The sequence below is a fragment of the Gopherus evgoodei genome, unplaced genomic scaffold, assembly GCF_007399415.2.
Source record: "Gopherus evgoodei ecotype Sinaloan lineage unplaced genomic scaffold, rGopEvg1_v1.p scaffold_47_arrow_ctg1, whole genome shotgun sequence".
Taxonomy (NCBI): Eukaryota; Metazoa; Chordata; order Testudines; family Testudinidae; genus Gopherus; species Gopherus evgoodei.
The window spans coordinates 793,197-807,459 of record NW_022060068.1 but is presented as its reverse complement, the minus strand read 5'-3'; the positions used below and the strand labels follow the sequence as shown (position 1 = coordinate 807,459).

The following is a 14,263-nucleotide window of genomic DNA, read 5'->3' as shown; positions in this document are numbered from 1 at the left end:
TGCACCACTGGCTAACAGAGCTAATTCCCATAGTGGCCATGAGGAGGCGCTGAGGAGGTGAGTCCCTCTCCATCAGCCCCCCACACCTCTTTTGCCCCCTATCTCTCAAATGGGCTGTTACCAGTGACTCTAACCTTCCAGTCATGCAAATCGTCCCACCAGGTTTCAGTAATGCCAATTATAAACAAGTATCAGAGGGGGAGCCGTGTTAGTCTGGATCTGTAAAAGCAGCAAAGAGGCTGGTGGCACCTTATAGACTAACAGACGTTTTGGAGCATGAGCTTTCGTGGGTGAATACCCACTTCGTCAGACGCAATTTATTCTCATTAATGAGAATTTCCAGTTCCTCTTGCTTATTACCCAGAGTTCCAAAGTTGGTATATAAGCAATTTTAAAAAAGTCTTCTTTGTTCTTTGCCACCTTTGCTAAATGTGTTCATGACATGCTGAATTTTACTTTATACGGCATATGCCTCCTTAGCCTCCTTGCTCCTTCTCGTGCCTGGTTAGTTTTAGAGACTTCTGGCTGATCCAACTCCTCTCTAACTGAGAAGACTAGCTGCATTACCGCTGAGCTGCTGGCCACCCCATCTGTTCAGTCCTTTCTCCCACTGCTGTGTGGTCGAGAATGCCACAAAACCAAACCCTGCAGTGTCACCCCTTCTGTGTACCCAGCACTCTTCTACAGCACTTTGTTTTCTGGCTTAACTTGCTCATGGGACCAGAAGGATCTTTGAGAAAAATCACTGGGACTTTTCTACCCTTTAGCTCCCTTCCCAGACCCCTGATGTCTTCACCCACAGAAATTACCGTAGTTCCATGTGATGACCTGTGGTTTGTTCCTACATATATCATTACCAGTCCAATTTGCAAGCCAACTTCAGAATCCCATCCAGTCTTGCTGTTACATCGTACGTCTTCACTCCTGGGAGACAGCAGACATCCTGCTCTCCTTCTGTCCCTTGCTGAACTCTGGTCCACTCTTCTTAATAGAAAGTCACCAGTGACAATGACTTAACTTCTTAAAATGGTCAAAGAGACTCTTAGTAGCTGCTTGCGTCATACCATAAGCACATGAACCGGGTATGCCCCCATGTAGATTTCTGTTCCATTTCTCCCTAGCTGCCTTTTTAGTAGCCAATAGCAATTTGATACTTCTATCAAATCAAATGAGTTAAATGCCTCCTGGTTCTCTTTCCTCTCTTGGTCACAAATCACCTTCAGCAGTAGCAGCACCACTGAGACATCAGCGTATCCATGTCTGCCTGTATTGGAACAACCGGCTCAGCAGGGCATCCTCACAGCAGTCTCTAGCCTGACTAGGTCACAAACCTGGTCCTTCTTCCAAACGTTGGGGTTTCAAAATAAACCGGAAGAAATCACACCAAGCTTCTTCCTGATCTTACCTTTGAGTGGGGCAGTTCTGGATTCTCAAAGATGCAGAACTTTTCCTCCAGAATGAAGTGATGTATAAATCCTCACCACAGTGCAGACTCTCCAGGACAGCCTGAGTCAAGGAATGAGTTCTGCCTCAGGCTGACGGGTCCTATGATTTTGGTGACATTGGGAACTCCGTATGCATGTCTAAAAATGAGGCCCCTGTGACACGCTACCACAATGCTACATACCAAACACACACGTGTGACAGTACCCAGGAGTGTGTTTCTCTCCTCCTGTCATGGTCTCAATGACCTCAAAGCAGTTACATTCAAGCCCTTCTCATCTTGGTCAGCCACAGTCTCCGCCAATGCTTCTTATCTGGTCTGGGGAAAGTGACAATAAATAGTCACTGGGATTTCTGGGAGAAAAAGCCCATATCAGCAAACCAGAATTAAGGGTGTTTTGTTGGACTTTCTTCCTCAGCTCCAGAACAGAATGGATGTGTCACGTTGTTACTGACAATGCTACCGCGATGCTTCATAGGAGCAAACAAAGAGGAGCCCATTCCAGGCAACTGTGCAAAGAGGGCCTGGCTCCATGGGAATGGTACATAGTACCCCTCATTTATCCTACAGCTCTCCACCTTGCAGGCAAGGACAACTTACTGGCAGGTCCCCCAAGCAGAAACTTAAGCAATCAGATGATAAGTCACTCAGGGACTCAACAGTGAACAGCGTCTCTTCCCGGTGTGTGTTTGCAGACACAAACCTCTTTGCAACAAATCTACGCGTATGTCAGAAGTTTTGAAATTCAGTATCGATAAGTGCAAAGTAATTCACAGGGGGAAATATAATCCCAAATATAAGTACAAAATTAGGTGGTCTAAATGAGCTGTTAGCACTCAAGAAAGAGATTACGGAGTCATTGTGAACAGTTCTCTGAAAACATCCACCCAATGTGCAGCAGCAGCTGAAAAAGCTAAAGAATGTTAGGAACCATTGAGAAGAGCATAGATAAGAAGACAGAAAATATCATATTGTCTCTATATAAATCCATGGTACCCCCACATCTTGAATACTGCATGCAATCTGGTCACCCCATCTCAAAAAATATATATTAGAATTGGAAAAGGTACAGAGGAGGGCAACAGAAATGTGCAGGGGTATGAAAATGGTTCCATATCAGGAGAGATTAATAAAACGGGGACTTTTCAGCTTGGAAAATAGACGACTAAGGGGGGACATGATAGAGGTCTATAAAATCATGACTGGTGTGGAGAAAGTGGATAAGGAAAAGTTATTTACTTATTCCCATAATACAAGAACTAGGGGTCACCAAATGAAATTAATGGGCAGCAGGTTTAAAACAAATAAAAGGAAGTTCTTCTTCACACAGCGCAGAGTCAACCTGCAGAACTCTTTGCCAGAGGACATTGTGAAGGCCAAGACTATAACAGGGTTCAAAAAAGAACTAGACAAGTTGATGGAGCATAGATCCAACAATGGCTATTAGCCAGGTTGGGCAGGGATGGTGTCCCTGGCCTCTGTTCCCAAAAGCTGGGAATGGGCAACAGGGGATGGATCACTTGATGATTACCTGATGTGATTGCAGAGCCATTGGCCATTATCTTTGAAAATGGCGATTGGGGGAGGTCCCAGATGATTGGAAAAAGGCAAATATAGTGCCCATCTTTAAAAAAGGGAAGAAAGAGAACCTGGGGAACTACAGACCAGTCAGTCTCACTTCAGTCCCTGGCAAAATCATGGAGCAGGTCCTCAAGGAATCCATTTTGAAGCACTTGGAGGAGAGGAAGGTGGTCAGGAACAATCAACATGGATTCACCAAGGGCAAGTCATACCTGATCAACCTAATTGCCATCTATGAGGAGATACCTGGCTCTGTGGATATGGGGAAAGTGGTGGATGTGATATATCTTGACTTTAGCAAAGCTTTTGATAAGGTCTCCCACAGTATTCTTGCCAGCAAGTTAAAGAAGTATGGGCTGGATGAATGAACTATAAGGTGGATAGAAAGCTGGCTAGATCATCGGGCTCAACAGGTAGTGATCAATGGCTCCATGTCTAGTTGGCAGCCAGTATCAAGTGGAGTGCCCCAAGGGTCGGTCCTGGGGCCAGTTTTGTTCAATATCTTCATTAATGATCTGGAGGATGGCGTGGACTGCACTCTCAGCAAGTTTGCAGATGACACTAAACTGGGAGGAGTGGTAGATACGCTGGAGGGTAGGGATAGGATACAGAGGGACCTAGACAAATTAGAGGATTTGGCCAAAAGAAACCTGATGAGGTTCAACAAGGACTAGTGCAGAGTCCTGCACTTAGGACGGAAGAATCCCATTCACTGCTACAGGCTGGGGACCGAGTGGCTAGACAGCAGTTCTGCAGAAAAGGACCTAGGGGTTACAGTGGAGAAGCTGGATATGAGTCAACAGTGTGCCCTTGTTGCCAAGAAGGCTAATGACATATTGGGCTGTATTAGTAAGAGCATTGCCAGCATATTGAGGAAAGTGATTATTCCCCTCTGTTTGGCACTGGTGAGGCCACACCTGGAGTATTGTGTCCAGTTTTGGTCCTCCCACTACAGAAAGGATGTGGACAAATTGGGGAGTTCAGTGGAGGGCAACAAAAATGATTAGGGGGTTGGGAACATGACGTACGAGAAGCTGAGGGAACTGGGGTTATTTAGTCTGCAGAAGAGAAGAATGAGGGGGGATTTGATAGCGGCCTTCAACTATCTGAAAGGGGGGTTCCAAAGAGGGTGGATCTAGACTGTTCTCAGTGGTGGCAGATGACAGAACAAGGAGCAATGGTCTCAAGTTGCAGTGGGGGAGGTTTAGTTTGGATATTAGGAAACACTATTTCACTAAGAGGATGGTGAAGCACTGGAATGGGTTACCTAGGGAGGTGGTGGAATCTCCTTCCTTAGAGATTTTTAAGGTCAGGCTTGACAAAGCCCTGACTGGGCACGATTTAGTTGGGGTTGGTCCTGCTTTGAGCAGGGGTTGGACTAGATACCTCCTGAGGTCCCTTCCAACCCTGATATTCTATGATTCTATGATCGCTGAACTAATGCCAACATCCTCATTGAAGCTAATGTCACCAACACTGAAGCAATGGTCCTCAAACACTAACTCTGCTGGGCTGGATATTGTGTGCGGAGCCAGACTCTCACCTCCCAAAACAAGCCCTCTACTCTCAGCTCTCCCATGGCCAGAGATCCCGCGGTGGTCATAGGAAACGCTACAAAGACACCCTGAAAGCGTATCTGAAGAAAGCTGATGTGGATATTGCAAGGTGGGAGAAGTAAGCCACAAACCAATCACAATGGTGCCACATCCTCCATCAGGCAGTGGCCCACTTTGAGAAGCGCCTTGCCCTCGAAGCTGAAAAGAGAGAGACAAGAAAGAAATAAAAAAACACATTCTCCAGGCAGGCAGCTGACCGGCCAGGAAATGTCTGTACCTACTTCAGGCGGATCTGTGGTTCCAGGATTGGCCTCCTGAGTTATCTCAGGACTCATCTGTAAATCTGTGGTAGAGATTGAGGGATCGCTGATACCCCTCTGCTGTTCTAGGGTTAGCTTGACCTGCTGCCACCCTCCATTTAAATGCTGGCACTCAGCCAGGTGTGCCCCTTTTTGATACCAGGTAGTGGCGCGTTCATATACCCATCCTAGCAGGCATGCTCCCTGTGCTTCTGCATGGAGCCCTGCACAGCTCCGGTACTTGATGGCCCTCTTTGGAGAGCTGCATGTCAAATCCCATCTAGAGAAGAGGAGCCCCAAGGCAGACATGGCACTTCTGGAGCTGCGACAAGTGCCAAGCCGAAGCAAAAGAGCTCCAGCAAAACCACCTGATGACAAGGGACGAGAACAGGGCCTCTGGTAATGCTCTTACTATTGTGACATTCCCCTGGTGTTATCTGGACCGGTGATCTGCTAGGTCACTCCAGTCCTCGACTCTGGGAGCCAGCCTTCCCCTGCTCTGCTGTGAGAACCCCTACTCCTGGGCTATTCACGCACAGACGCTGGCATGTAAGCTGCTCCATGGATGGTGTAACCGAATGACAGTAGCCAATATCTCCGGTCTCAGACACAACCTTAGGAACCTCCGTCTTGCAGTGTCCAGTAATGCCCTCTAGACGCTGCAAGCTTATACATTGAGTTCATCAATGTAACAAAGAAATTGATATGTACCAGGCTTGTCATCCCAAGGGGAGTCTCTGACATGCTACAAACCAAACGCACTGCTTCAGATAGAATAAACGAACAGATTTATTAACTACACAGATAGATTTTAAGTGACTATAAGTCAAAGCTTAGCAAGTTGGATTTGGTCAAACGAAATAAAAGCAAAATGCATTCTAAGCTGATCTTAACACTTTCAATGCCCTTACAAACTTAGATGCTTCTCACCACAGGCTGGCTGGGTGCCCTTGAGTCAGGTTCTCCCCTTTGATCAGCACTTCTGTCGCTTGGTGTGGTGTCTGTAGATGTATGTGGAAGAGAGAGAGAGCGAACATGGCAAATGTCTCCCCCTTTCATCATGTCCTTTCTTCCCTCTTAGCTTTGCCTTCAGAGTCAGGTGAGCATTACCTCATCGCAGTCCCAAACTGCCAAAAGGAAGGGGGTGACTCCCTTGAGAGTCTAACAGATTCGTTTGTTGCTGCCTAGGCCAGCGTCCTTTGTTCCTGTAAGGCTGGGATAGGTTTGTCCCATACCTGCTCTGATGAGGTGTGAACTGCCCCTCTGTTCTTGGAGAGTTTTTGCCTGGGTTTATTTTAAGCCATGAGGATACATTTTCAGCCTCATAACTACATACATGAAATTATAACCTATAACATTACCATAACAACAATGCTTAGTGCATTGTGAGCCTTCCGAAGACACCCGACATGACAAACATTGCACTGGACACCACACAATCATTTTATAAAGATGAACATGGGGGTGTAGGGTGTTTCTCCGAGGTACAGAGCATCACAACTACCCACTCCGATTAGGAGGAACTGGACTGCATTTTTGTAAGTGACGCTGCCTTCACCGCACCCAAGAAGCGGCTGGTGGACAGTTTTTCAAAAAGCCCCCAAACCCTCATGGCAGCATCCTTGACCTCATGGGTCCCCTGCGGGCTGACTGGGAGGGGATTTCCCTGGATGGATGGTGACTTTTCCACACTAAGGGGAAATCCCATGTTGGTGTTCTGCCACTGCAGCCACAGGGCAAGCTCTGCACACATCTCTAGGGACGTCTTTCACATCCTGAAGGTCTGCAGCTACTGTTGTTCATCCTGCTTCTGCATCACTGTCCTGTCTCACCAGGCAGTGTGAGTGGAGAGTCCAGACATGGTGCTTCACCAAGTGAAGCTGCTCCAGATACATGCCCTGCAAAAGTCATTGCTCAGTTTTAATCTCTTGCTTCTCCTCCACCGACAGAGTCCAAAGCTGCTAGGACAAATAATTGAATCATAGAATCCTAGAATATCAGGGTTGGAAGGGACCTCAGGAGGTATCTAGTCCAACCCCCTGCTCAAAGCAGGACCAATTCCCAACTAAATCTCCAAGCCAGGGCTTTGTCAAGCCTGACCTTAAAAATCCATCTGGCTGGGTGACTCCAGATGCATGTGCATCATCCTGTTTGTACTGATGAGTCTCATGATCATAGTGCTCGGCAGCATGTCTTCCATACTGCCTCACACCAGTTAAAAAATGGTGTTGCCAAAATATGGCTGAATTATGGGACGCCAGGAGAGAAATTATGGTTATTTGCTAGTTTGCCCCAGAATTCCTGTAGGTTCCAGTAGAGATCCCAATGCTGCAGTGTGATAGAAAACTCAGCGCAAGGTGGAGTGGTGGCGTCGCTCCCCAGGATAGCTGGCCAGGATGCTGCGCAGTGAACTGGAACAAGCACAGAGCTGTGTGAACACGATTAATAAGGGAAGTTCCCTAAGCTGCCATAACAAAGTGGTGTGGCTGCACTTCAGTTTAACAGAGCCAGCATGCCCCACTCAGAGGAAAGAACCTAATCCGCTGTAACATCCCTGTGCAGATTAACCCTGAGGCACTGGGTGTGGTGTTTTGAGTGCGCTGATGACACCCTGCTGTATGCTTCTCTCTCTCTCTTATCTGCCTCTGAGGTTCAGTACCTTGCCTTGCAAACTGAACTCCGCTGGCTTCTGAGCGATGCCCCAGCCTGCCCGACAGACACTGGATAGCACTCTGTCTTTCCAGGCAACATGGAGAGCTGCAGGGATGCAACCTGTTGACATTGTAGGAAAACCAGTCAGGCTGTGTCCTCATTAAGGCAGTCACATTCAGGGTCAGGCTACTAATTACTGGCTGGCTACTCCAGGCCTATAATCAGCCCCTTCACTTGGTCTGTGCAAATCAGTACAGAGCGAGGGTACAGGCTGGGATGTATTGTAGGTAGGTTTTGTCCCTAAACCAACACATGAAGTGACTAGGGGGAAACGTGCCATTTTGTATGCGGTATGGTGTGTCCCAGCGTCTTAGTCTCTCTCGTGTCGGCCTGAGCTCCAGCCTCCCTGCACTGTGCTGAGGGGTCAGGAAATAGAGCAGGTCAGGGCAGGTCACACTGCAGAGTGCCAGGGGAGGTGCAGCTACCCCCAGGGATCAGGGACTCTGCTTTCTGCGCTGAGCGATGCCAGTGGTGCAAGCAGAGAAGTATGGTCTGTTCTGTCACCGGGATGGGTAGGGTGGGTAAGGGCCAGTGAGGTTCCCTGGGAACCCCGGGGACAAGCCTCAGGGGGTGGTAACATCTGGCACCTCAGGAGGCGGCTACCCAGGCTTAGGCGCTCCCTGTTCTGGAGGGATGAGAGGCGCTGGGGCGCCCGAGCTCTGCACTGACAAAATGTTTGGGTGGCGACTCAATTCAGGGGCGTCCCTGGCAGAGCCATTACTGTGACTGATGCACCAGCCTGTCCAGGGCCCAGCGCTTACAGCCCGAGGCCGGAGGCTCCGGGGTGTCCTGGCCTGGCCCAGCCCTGCGGGGGCCGCTCCAGCTGCAGCGCGGGCGGCACGGAGCCGGTAGCAGGTCCGGCCCGGGGCTGAGGCTGCCGGAGGGAGGCCTCGGCCCCGGCCCCTTCCCCTCCCCTGCGGGGGCCGGTCCCCGCAGCCAGCGCTGACGCGGGGCGAGGCGGGGGCGGTGCGTGACGCGGGTCCTGCTGCGGCGGCTGCTGGCGGGCCGGGCTCGGGAAGCGGCGGAGCCAGCAGCGGAGACGGGACCGCGCCGAGCCGAGCCGAGCCGAGCCGAGCCGGCCATGCAGCCGCTGCCGCCGCCCCGGGCACCCGCCGCCCCGCGCCGCTGAGCCGCGCCCGCCGCAACCATGAACTTCCAGGCGGGGCCCGGGCAGAGCCCGCAGCAGCAGAGCCTGGCGGCGCCGGGCGGGCCGGGGCCGGGCTCCTCGGGGCAGCCGCAGGCTGGGCCGCCCCCGCCGCAGTTCGGCCTCTCCAACTCCGCCGCCATCCGCGCCGAGATCGGCCGCTTCGAGTCGGTGCATCCCAACATCTACGCGATCTACGACCTGATCGAGCGGGTGGAGGACCTGGGGCTGCAGAGTCAGATCCGGGAGCACGTCATCTCCATCGAGGGTGAGCCGAGCCGAGCCGAACCGAGCCGAGCCGGGCCGGGCCGGGCCGGGCCCGGCCCGAGGGGGAACGTGAACCGGGCCCGAGCGAGAGGGCGGCCCGAACCGAACCGGGTCCGATGGGACGTGAGCCGGGCCGAGCCGGGCCCGAGGGGGAGGGCGGACTGAACCCGGCCGGAGGAGGAGCGTGAGCCGGGCCGGGCCGGGCCCGAGGGCGGGCCGGGTCGGACCGAACCGAACCGGGTCGGGGAACGTGGTGCCTCCTTTCTGTGCAGCCCTCTCAGGGGAGCATGGGCCAAACCAGGCCAGGGGCCACAGAGCCAGAGCGGAGGGGCACAGAGCTGGGGTTGGAGGGGTACAGAGCCAGGGGGCATGCGGTCCGAACCAGGCTCTGCCCTTCTGCCCAAGGGGAGCATGGGCCAAACCAGGCCAGGGGCCACAGAGCCAGAGCGGAGGGGCACAGAGCTGGGGTTGGAGGGGTACAGAGCCAGGGGGCATGCGGTCCGAACCAGGCTCTGCCCTTCTGCCCAAGGGGAGCATGGGCCAAACCAGGCCAGGGGCCACAGAGCCAGAGCGGAGGGGCACAGAGCTGGGGTTGGAGGGGTACAGAGCCAGGGGGCATGCGGTCCGAACCAGGCTCTGCCCTTCTGCCCAAGGGGAGCATGGGCCAAACCAGGCCGGGGACCACAGATCCAGAGCCGAGAGGTACAGAGCCAGGGAGCCCCAGAGCTGGGGAGCATGGAGCTGGGGTTGAGGGGTACAGAGCCATGGGGCACATGGGCCAAACTGGCACTTGAGACAGGGAGAGGCCAGTCAGATCTGAGATCTTCCTCTCAAGGAGGAGACTGAAGTAGCTGAGGAGGGACCGTGCCGGCACCCGGGGGACAGGCCCCGACCCCGGTCCGAGAACCAGGTCTCCAAGGCTTTGAGTTGGGAACAAATGCTCTGGTGCTGGGATTGGAGAGACTGCCCCAGCCTCGCTGGGGCCGAGCTGAAAGCAGAGATGGTGGGGGTCAGGGAAGGGGCTCCTGGAATGGGGTGCCTCTTGAACAAGGTCCAGTCTCTGCCGAGGAGCTCAAATGGGACTGGGAGTCTGTGAGGAGCCCCTCTGGGTCTGGACCATGTTATGCTGGGGCCAGGGCTGCATTAACCTGCTGTGAGCCTGGCACCAAACACATTTGTGGGCCCCTGTAATGGGGTTCATGCTGCATCCTTAGGTAGTCAGCTCCTGGGCCTCCCTCTTCAGGGAGTCAGGGACACTCCAGTGTGGTGCAGCACCCCGGCCCTTTAGCTCAAAGGGTTTCTCACCACCAGTTCCCAACTCTGTACAGGTTTCACAGCTACTTTGTCTACAACAGGCCTGACCAGAATGTTCCTGACCTTTCCCCAGCCTTTATCACCCAGGGTTAATGAGGCTGGCAGGTGTGGCCTGTTACTAGGCAGGCACAGGACTATTCACCCAGCCCCAATCAAAGGGAATGGATTGGGGCTGGAGTGGCAGGAGCTGATTAAGGGCTTCTCCACCAGCATCCTGCCACAGCCCCCCAGGGGGGCAAAGGAGCATAGTGTGGGAGTCCCTGGGGCCAGGGGCATGGCAGGAGCAGCCCTGCTCCGCCCAATGTGAGGGCACTATTTACAAACGGGCAGTTGCTAGGCCCTGTGCTGCCAGCATGTCCCTTCCCCTCAGGGGTGGGCCCATGTCATGCCACCCCCCTGCCCAACACCAGAACACCCCCTGATTCCCTATGGCCAGGACCCGCCCTCGACCTGCTATGCCAAGTGCCTCCCCCAGATCCTGCCACAATTGCACAGCGCCCTGCACAGCACCCTGGCCACCCCCCCCGCTCACAGTCCCACCACAACTGCCCAGCACCGCACACAGAACCCCCACTCCCTACTGCCCCAACACACAGATCTTCCCCACCCCCTCAGAGCGCAGCAGCACCCCCCAGGCCCTCCAGAGACCCAATCCCCCACTCCCGGCCGCACTCACTGGCTCTCTGGGAGATAACTCTGTTTGCTGGGCTGAGCCGGCAGCGCAACAAGGGCTGGTCCTTCAGGACCCACTTGTCTGGAGGGGCCCAGGCAAGCCCCCCACACTGTTCCCACCCCCCAACTGGCTGAGCCTGGCCAGGCTTCTGCACCAGTCCCAAGTGGCTCAGCTCCAAGGGGACAGATGGGGCCCCACAGGTGGTGGGAAGCAGAGGCTGCCCGGAGCCAGACTGTCAGGGTCTCAGCACAGTGCAAACAGAGCTGGGTCCCCTTCAGTGCATGGGCCTGGCTCCGTGGTGCCACTGGCACCACTGTAAACCCGGCACTGGTTGGGGTTCCTCAGAAAGGATGGGCCCTGGGTGTGGTGTGGTGAGCCAGGGTGCATGGGGCAGCTGCTCAGAGCTCCCCTGCAGTCTGACTTGTTTCCAAAGGGCTTGTCTTCCTGACCGGGGACCAAGGGGGAGGGATGCTGGGTTCCTTTGGCCTTTGCACTGACTTGGCTTCACTCTCCAGAGGCATTGGGACCGATTCCGGTGGCAACACTGGTTAATCCCCATTGATCTCAACTGTCTGATCTGCCATGGCGTGGGTGAGAGGGGGTCAGACCCATTGGTGGTTTCTGCCGGGACTGGCTGCCCCTTGGCCCTGAGTCCTAGGGATGGATGTGGCTGGCGCACTTTGGCCTCTCTGTGGGGATGCTTGTCAGGCCATTTGCTGGCCAGCTCTGTGCTGCCAGTGCTCAGGGGGTTGGGACCCACTAGTTCCCCTGAACTTGCCATGGGGAGGCGCAGGGAAATGTTTGGGTGTCTCGCCCATTCTTGCTGCTTTCGTTTCGTGCCTGTCAGAATTGCTGCCTGTGTGTGTTTTGTCTTCTTCCCAAGCGGCTCGTCAGCTTCGTCCTCTGCTCCTTGTTATGCTGTGTTTGCAGCGTCTGATTAGACATGCTCAAAGTACCTTAGAAAAGTGCGATCAGATCCTTCCTCTAAAGAGCTGCCTTCGCCTGCCCACTCAGCTTCCCCTGGGCAGGAGAGAGCTGCGAGGCTGCTGCGGAAAATGGAGCCCCTGCTGCTGGCAGGGAGATGGTGTGTTTTCTCCCTGGCTCTGCAGATAGGTTGGGATTAATCAATTACTGGACGTCACAGAGCCCCCCTGTGCTTCAGCCCTGGTGTTTAGTAATGAGAGGAGACGATCTGATGTAAGAATCGTCTCCTGAGACCCAGGCTTTGCTTAGGGCATGTGTATACTTGAGTGGGACTGGTGCCCTCTCTGCCGCTGCCCCCAGTAAGGGAGCTGAGGGCTGGGAGAAGGGCCCACTGCCAGAGGGGGTTGCTTGTGCCCTTACAAGCCAAAGCTTGGGGAAGCCGCTGGTAACAGCGTGTCTTTCCCCAGAACAGAGCCTGCTGTAGATTTAATGTTGGCTTCAGCCAGAACAGCCCCCTACAGTGAACCTGCGTTGGTGGCTCTGACCCCCCCGCGTGCAGATGGAATTAATTCCTCTGCCTGGGTGGCCAAAGTGGGTCAGGTGGTTACAGCTTTCTGTAACTGTGGGAAGACTGTTTGTGGACCTGGGCTCTTCTCACCTTCAGAGTCCCTGTGTCTCTTCTCTGTCCACTGCTCAGTTTAGATTGAAGTCCTTGTGGCCCTGTGCTGGCTGGGAAATGGGAGTAGGTCACTTCTCCCTCCCGAGGTCCCCCAGACAGAAGGCTGAGAAAGGGGCACCATTTGCCCGGGCGAAGTAGCCAGGGGTCTGGTGTGAGGTGGAGGGGAGAAGTTGGGGCTCTGGAGACCCGAGTGGTGCCATTGTGTGGTTGGGTGGATCCCTTCACTTTGGGAGTGACCAGAGGGGTGTGGTGTTTGTTAATCCTGCAATGTCAGGTGGGGGATGGGGGGCAGGAAGCTCAGATCCCCTGCAGGTAGCAGAAGAGGCAGCTCATTAGCAACAATCTCCCTGGGTGTTTGGATCTGTGTTAATAAAAGCTCCTTTGAGCTAGCAACTTTTGCCAGGGCTACTGCCCAAGCAGGGCCGGCTCCAGGCACCAGCATTCCAAGCTGGTGCTTGGGGCGGCAGTCTGCAAGGGATGGCAGTCCTTGTGTTTTCACCGCCCCAAGCAGTGTGCCGAATTGCTGCCGTGGACAGCAGGGGCAGTCCATGCGCCTTTAGGGTGGCAGGCGCGTTTCCGCGGTGGCGGCAATTCGGCAGCAGCTTCTATGTTTAGCTGTCCGCGGCTAAACACAGAATCTACCACCAAATTGCCACCGCCGTGGAAACACACTGGCTGCCCTAAGAGCCCCCGCCGCAGCCGCGGCGGCAATTCGACGCGCTGCTTGGGGCAGTGAAAACTGTAGAGCCGGCCCTGTGCATGAGGTAGTGCATGGTCCAGTCTTTGCCCAGTTGGCATAGGCTCCAGTGAGGACGTGTGTGTGTGTCTGGTAGGGGGCAGGGGCTGCTTGTCTGCGTGCTCACAGGGGAAAGCAGGTGGCAATGGCTGTTTCCCAGGGGTGATTGCAAGAAGCCTGTATATTGACCAGAAGCTGCCATGGCCAGGCGTGCATTTGCTGGACAGGTGCACTCAGCTAGCTGGTGCCCAATATGTTCCAGGCTTGTTTATCCCTCCAATATTTGCAGCACATGCTGTCACAGCTGCTCTCCAGGAGGCTTATGTATTACCAGCTGTGGGAGCTGGGGAGTTTGGTCCTAGGAACTGCATCAGAGCGCGCAAAGCTGACTGCAGAAATGGGGCGTGGGAGTGGTAGGGAGAGTACGCATTGGGAGCTTGGCCATTGAGTTGTGTCTAGTAGGCGGAGGAGGCTGGGCAATGAGGCCATGCTCTGGTTGATTTTGACCGTGGGGATTCAGACCTCTGCCCACAAAGAGGCTCGTTATTCTGCCTGAGGAATCTGCTGGAGCGTCTCACGTGCCGCTTGGTAGCACAGCTGTGGAACTGGTCCCCCCAGAGGCCCCAGGTCTGTCTTGATTCTGCCTAGTGCCCCACCCTCCCCTCGATTCATTTAAATAAAGAAACTGTCCGGAGTATTGTCTTGTGTCAATCTGGGTTGCAGTTACTTGTGTCCTTGTCCAGCCTGAGCTCAGTCAGTGAGTTCCCAGCATAGGGCCCAGGAGCTGGCAGCCTGGGTCTTGTAGGGGGACTGTGCAGCAGGGCTGGCTTTAGCAAGTGCGGGGCCCAATTCGTACTCACCTGGTGGCGCTCCGGGTCTTCGGTGGCACTCAAGGACCCTCTGCCGAAATGCCGCTGAAGACCCCTGGAGCGCC

At 54.1% G+C, this 14,263-nt stretch overlaps 1 protein-coding gene across 2 annotated transcripts in view; it reads left to right on the top strand.

The window, feature by feature from the left end:
* Positions 1–8,739: 8,739 nt before the first annotated feature.
* The window catches only part of AGAP3 (ArfGAP with GTPase domain, ankyrin repeat and PH domain 3), a 228,033-nt gene continuing 222,509 nt past the window's right edge, over positions 8,740–14,263 (top strand). For both annotated transcript variants that reach the window (XM_030546568.1, XM_030546570.1), the window contains exon 1: positions 8,740–9,004. In XM_030546568.1, the coding sequence (XP_030402428.1) occupies positions 8,740–9,004 (265 nt within the window). The remainder of the gene's footprint in view (positions 9,005–14,263) is intronic.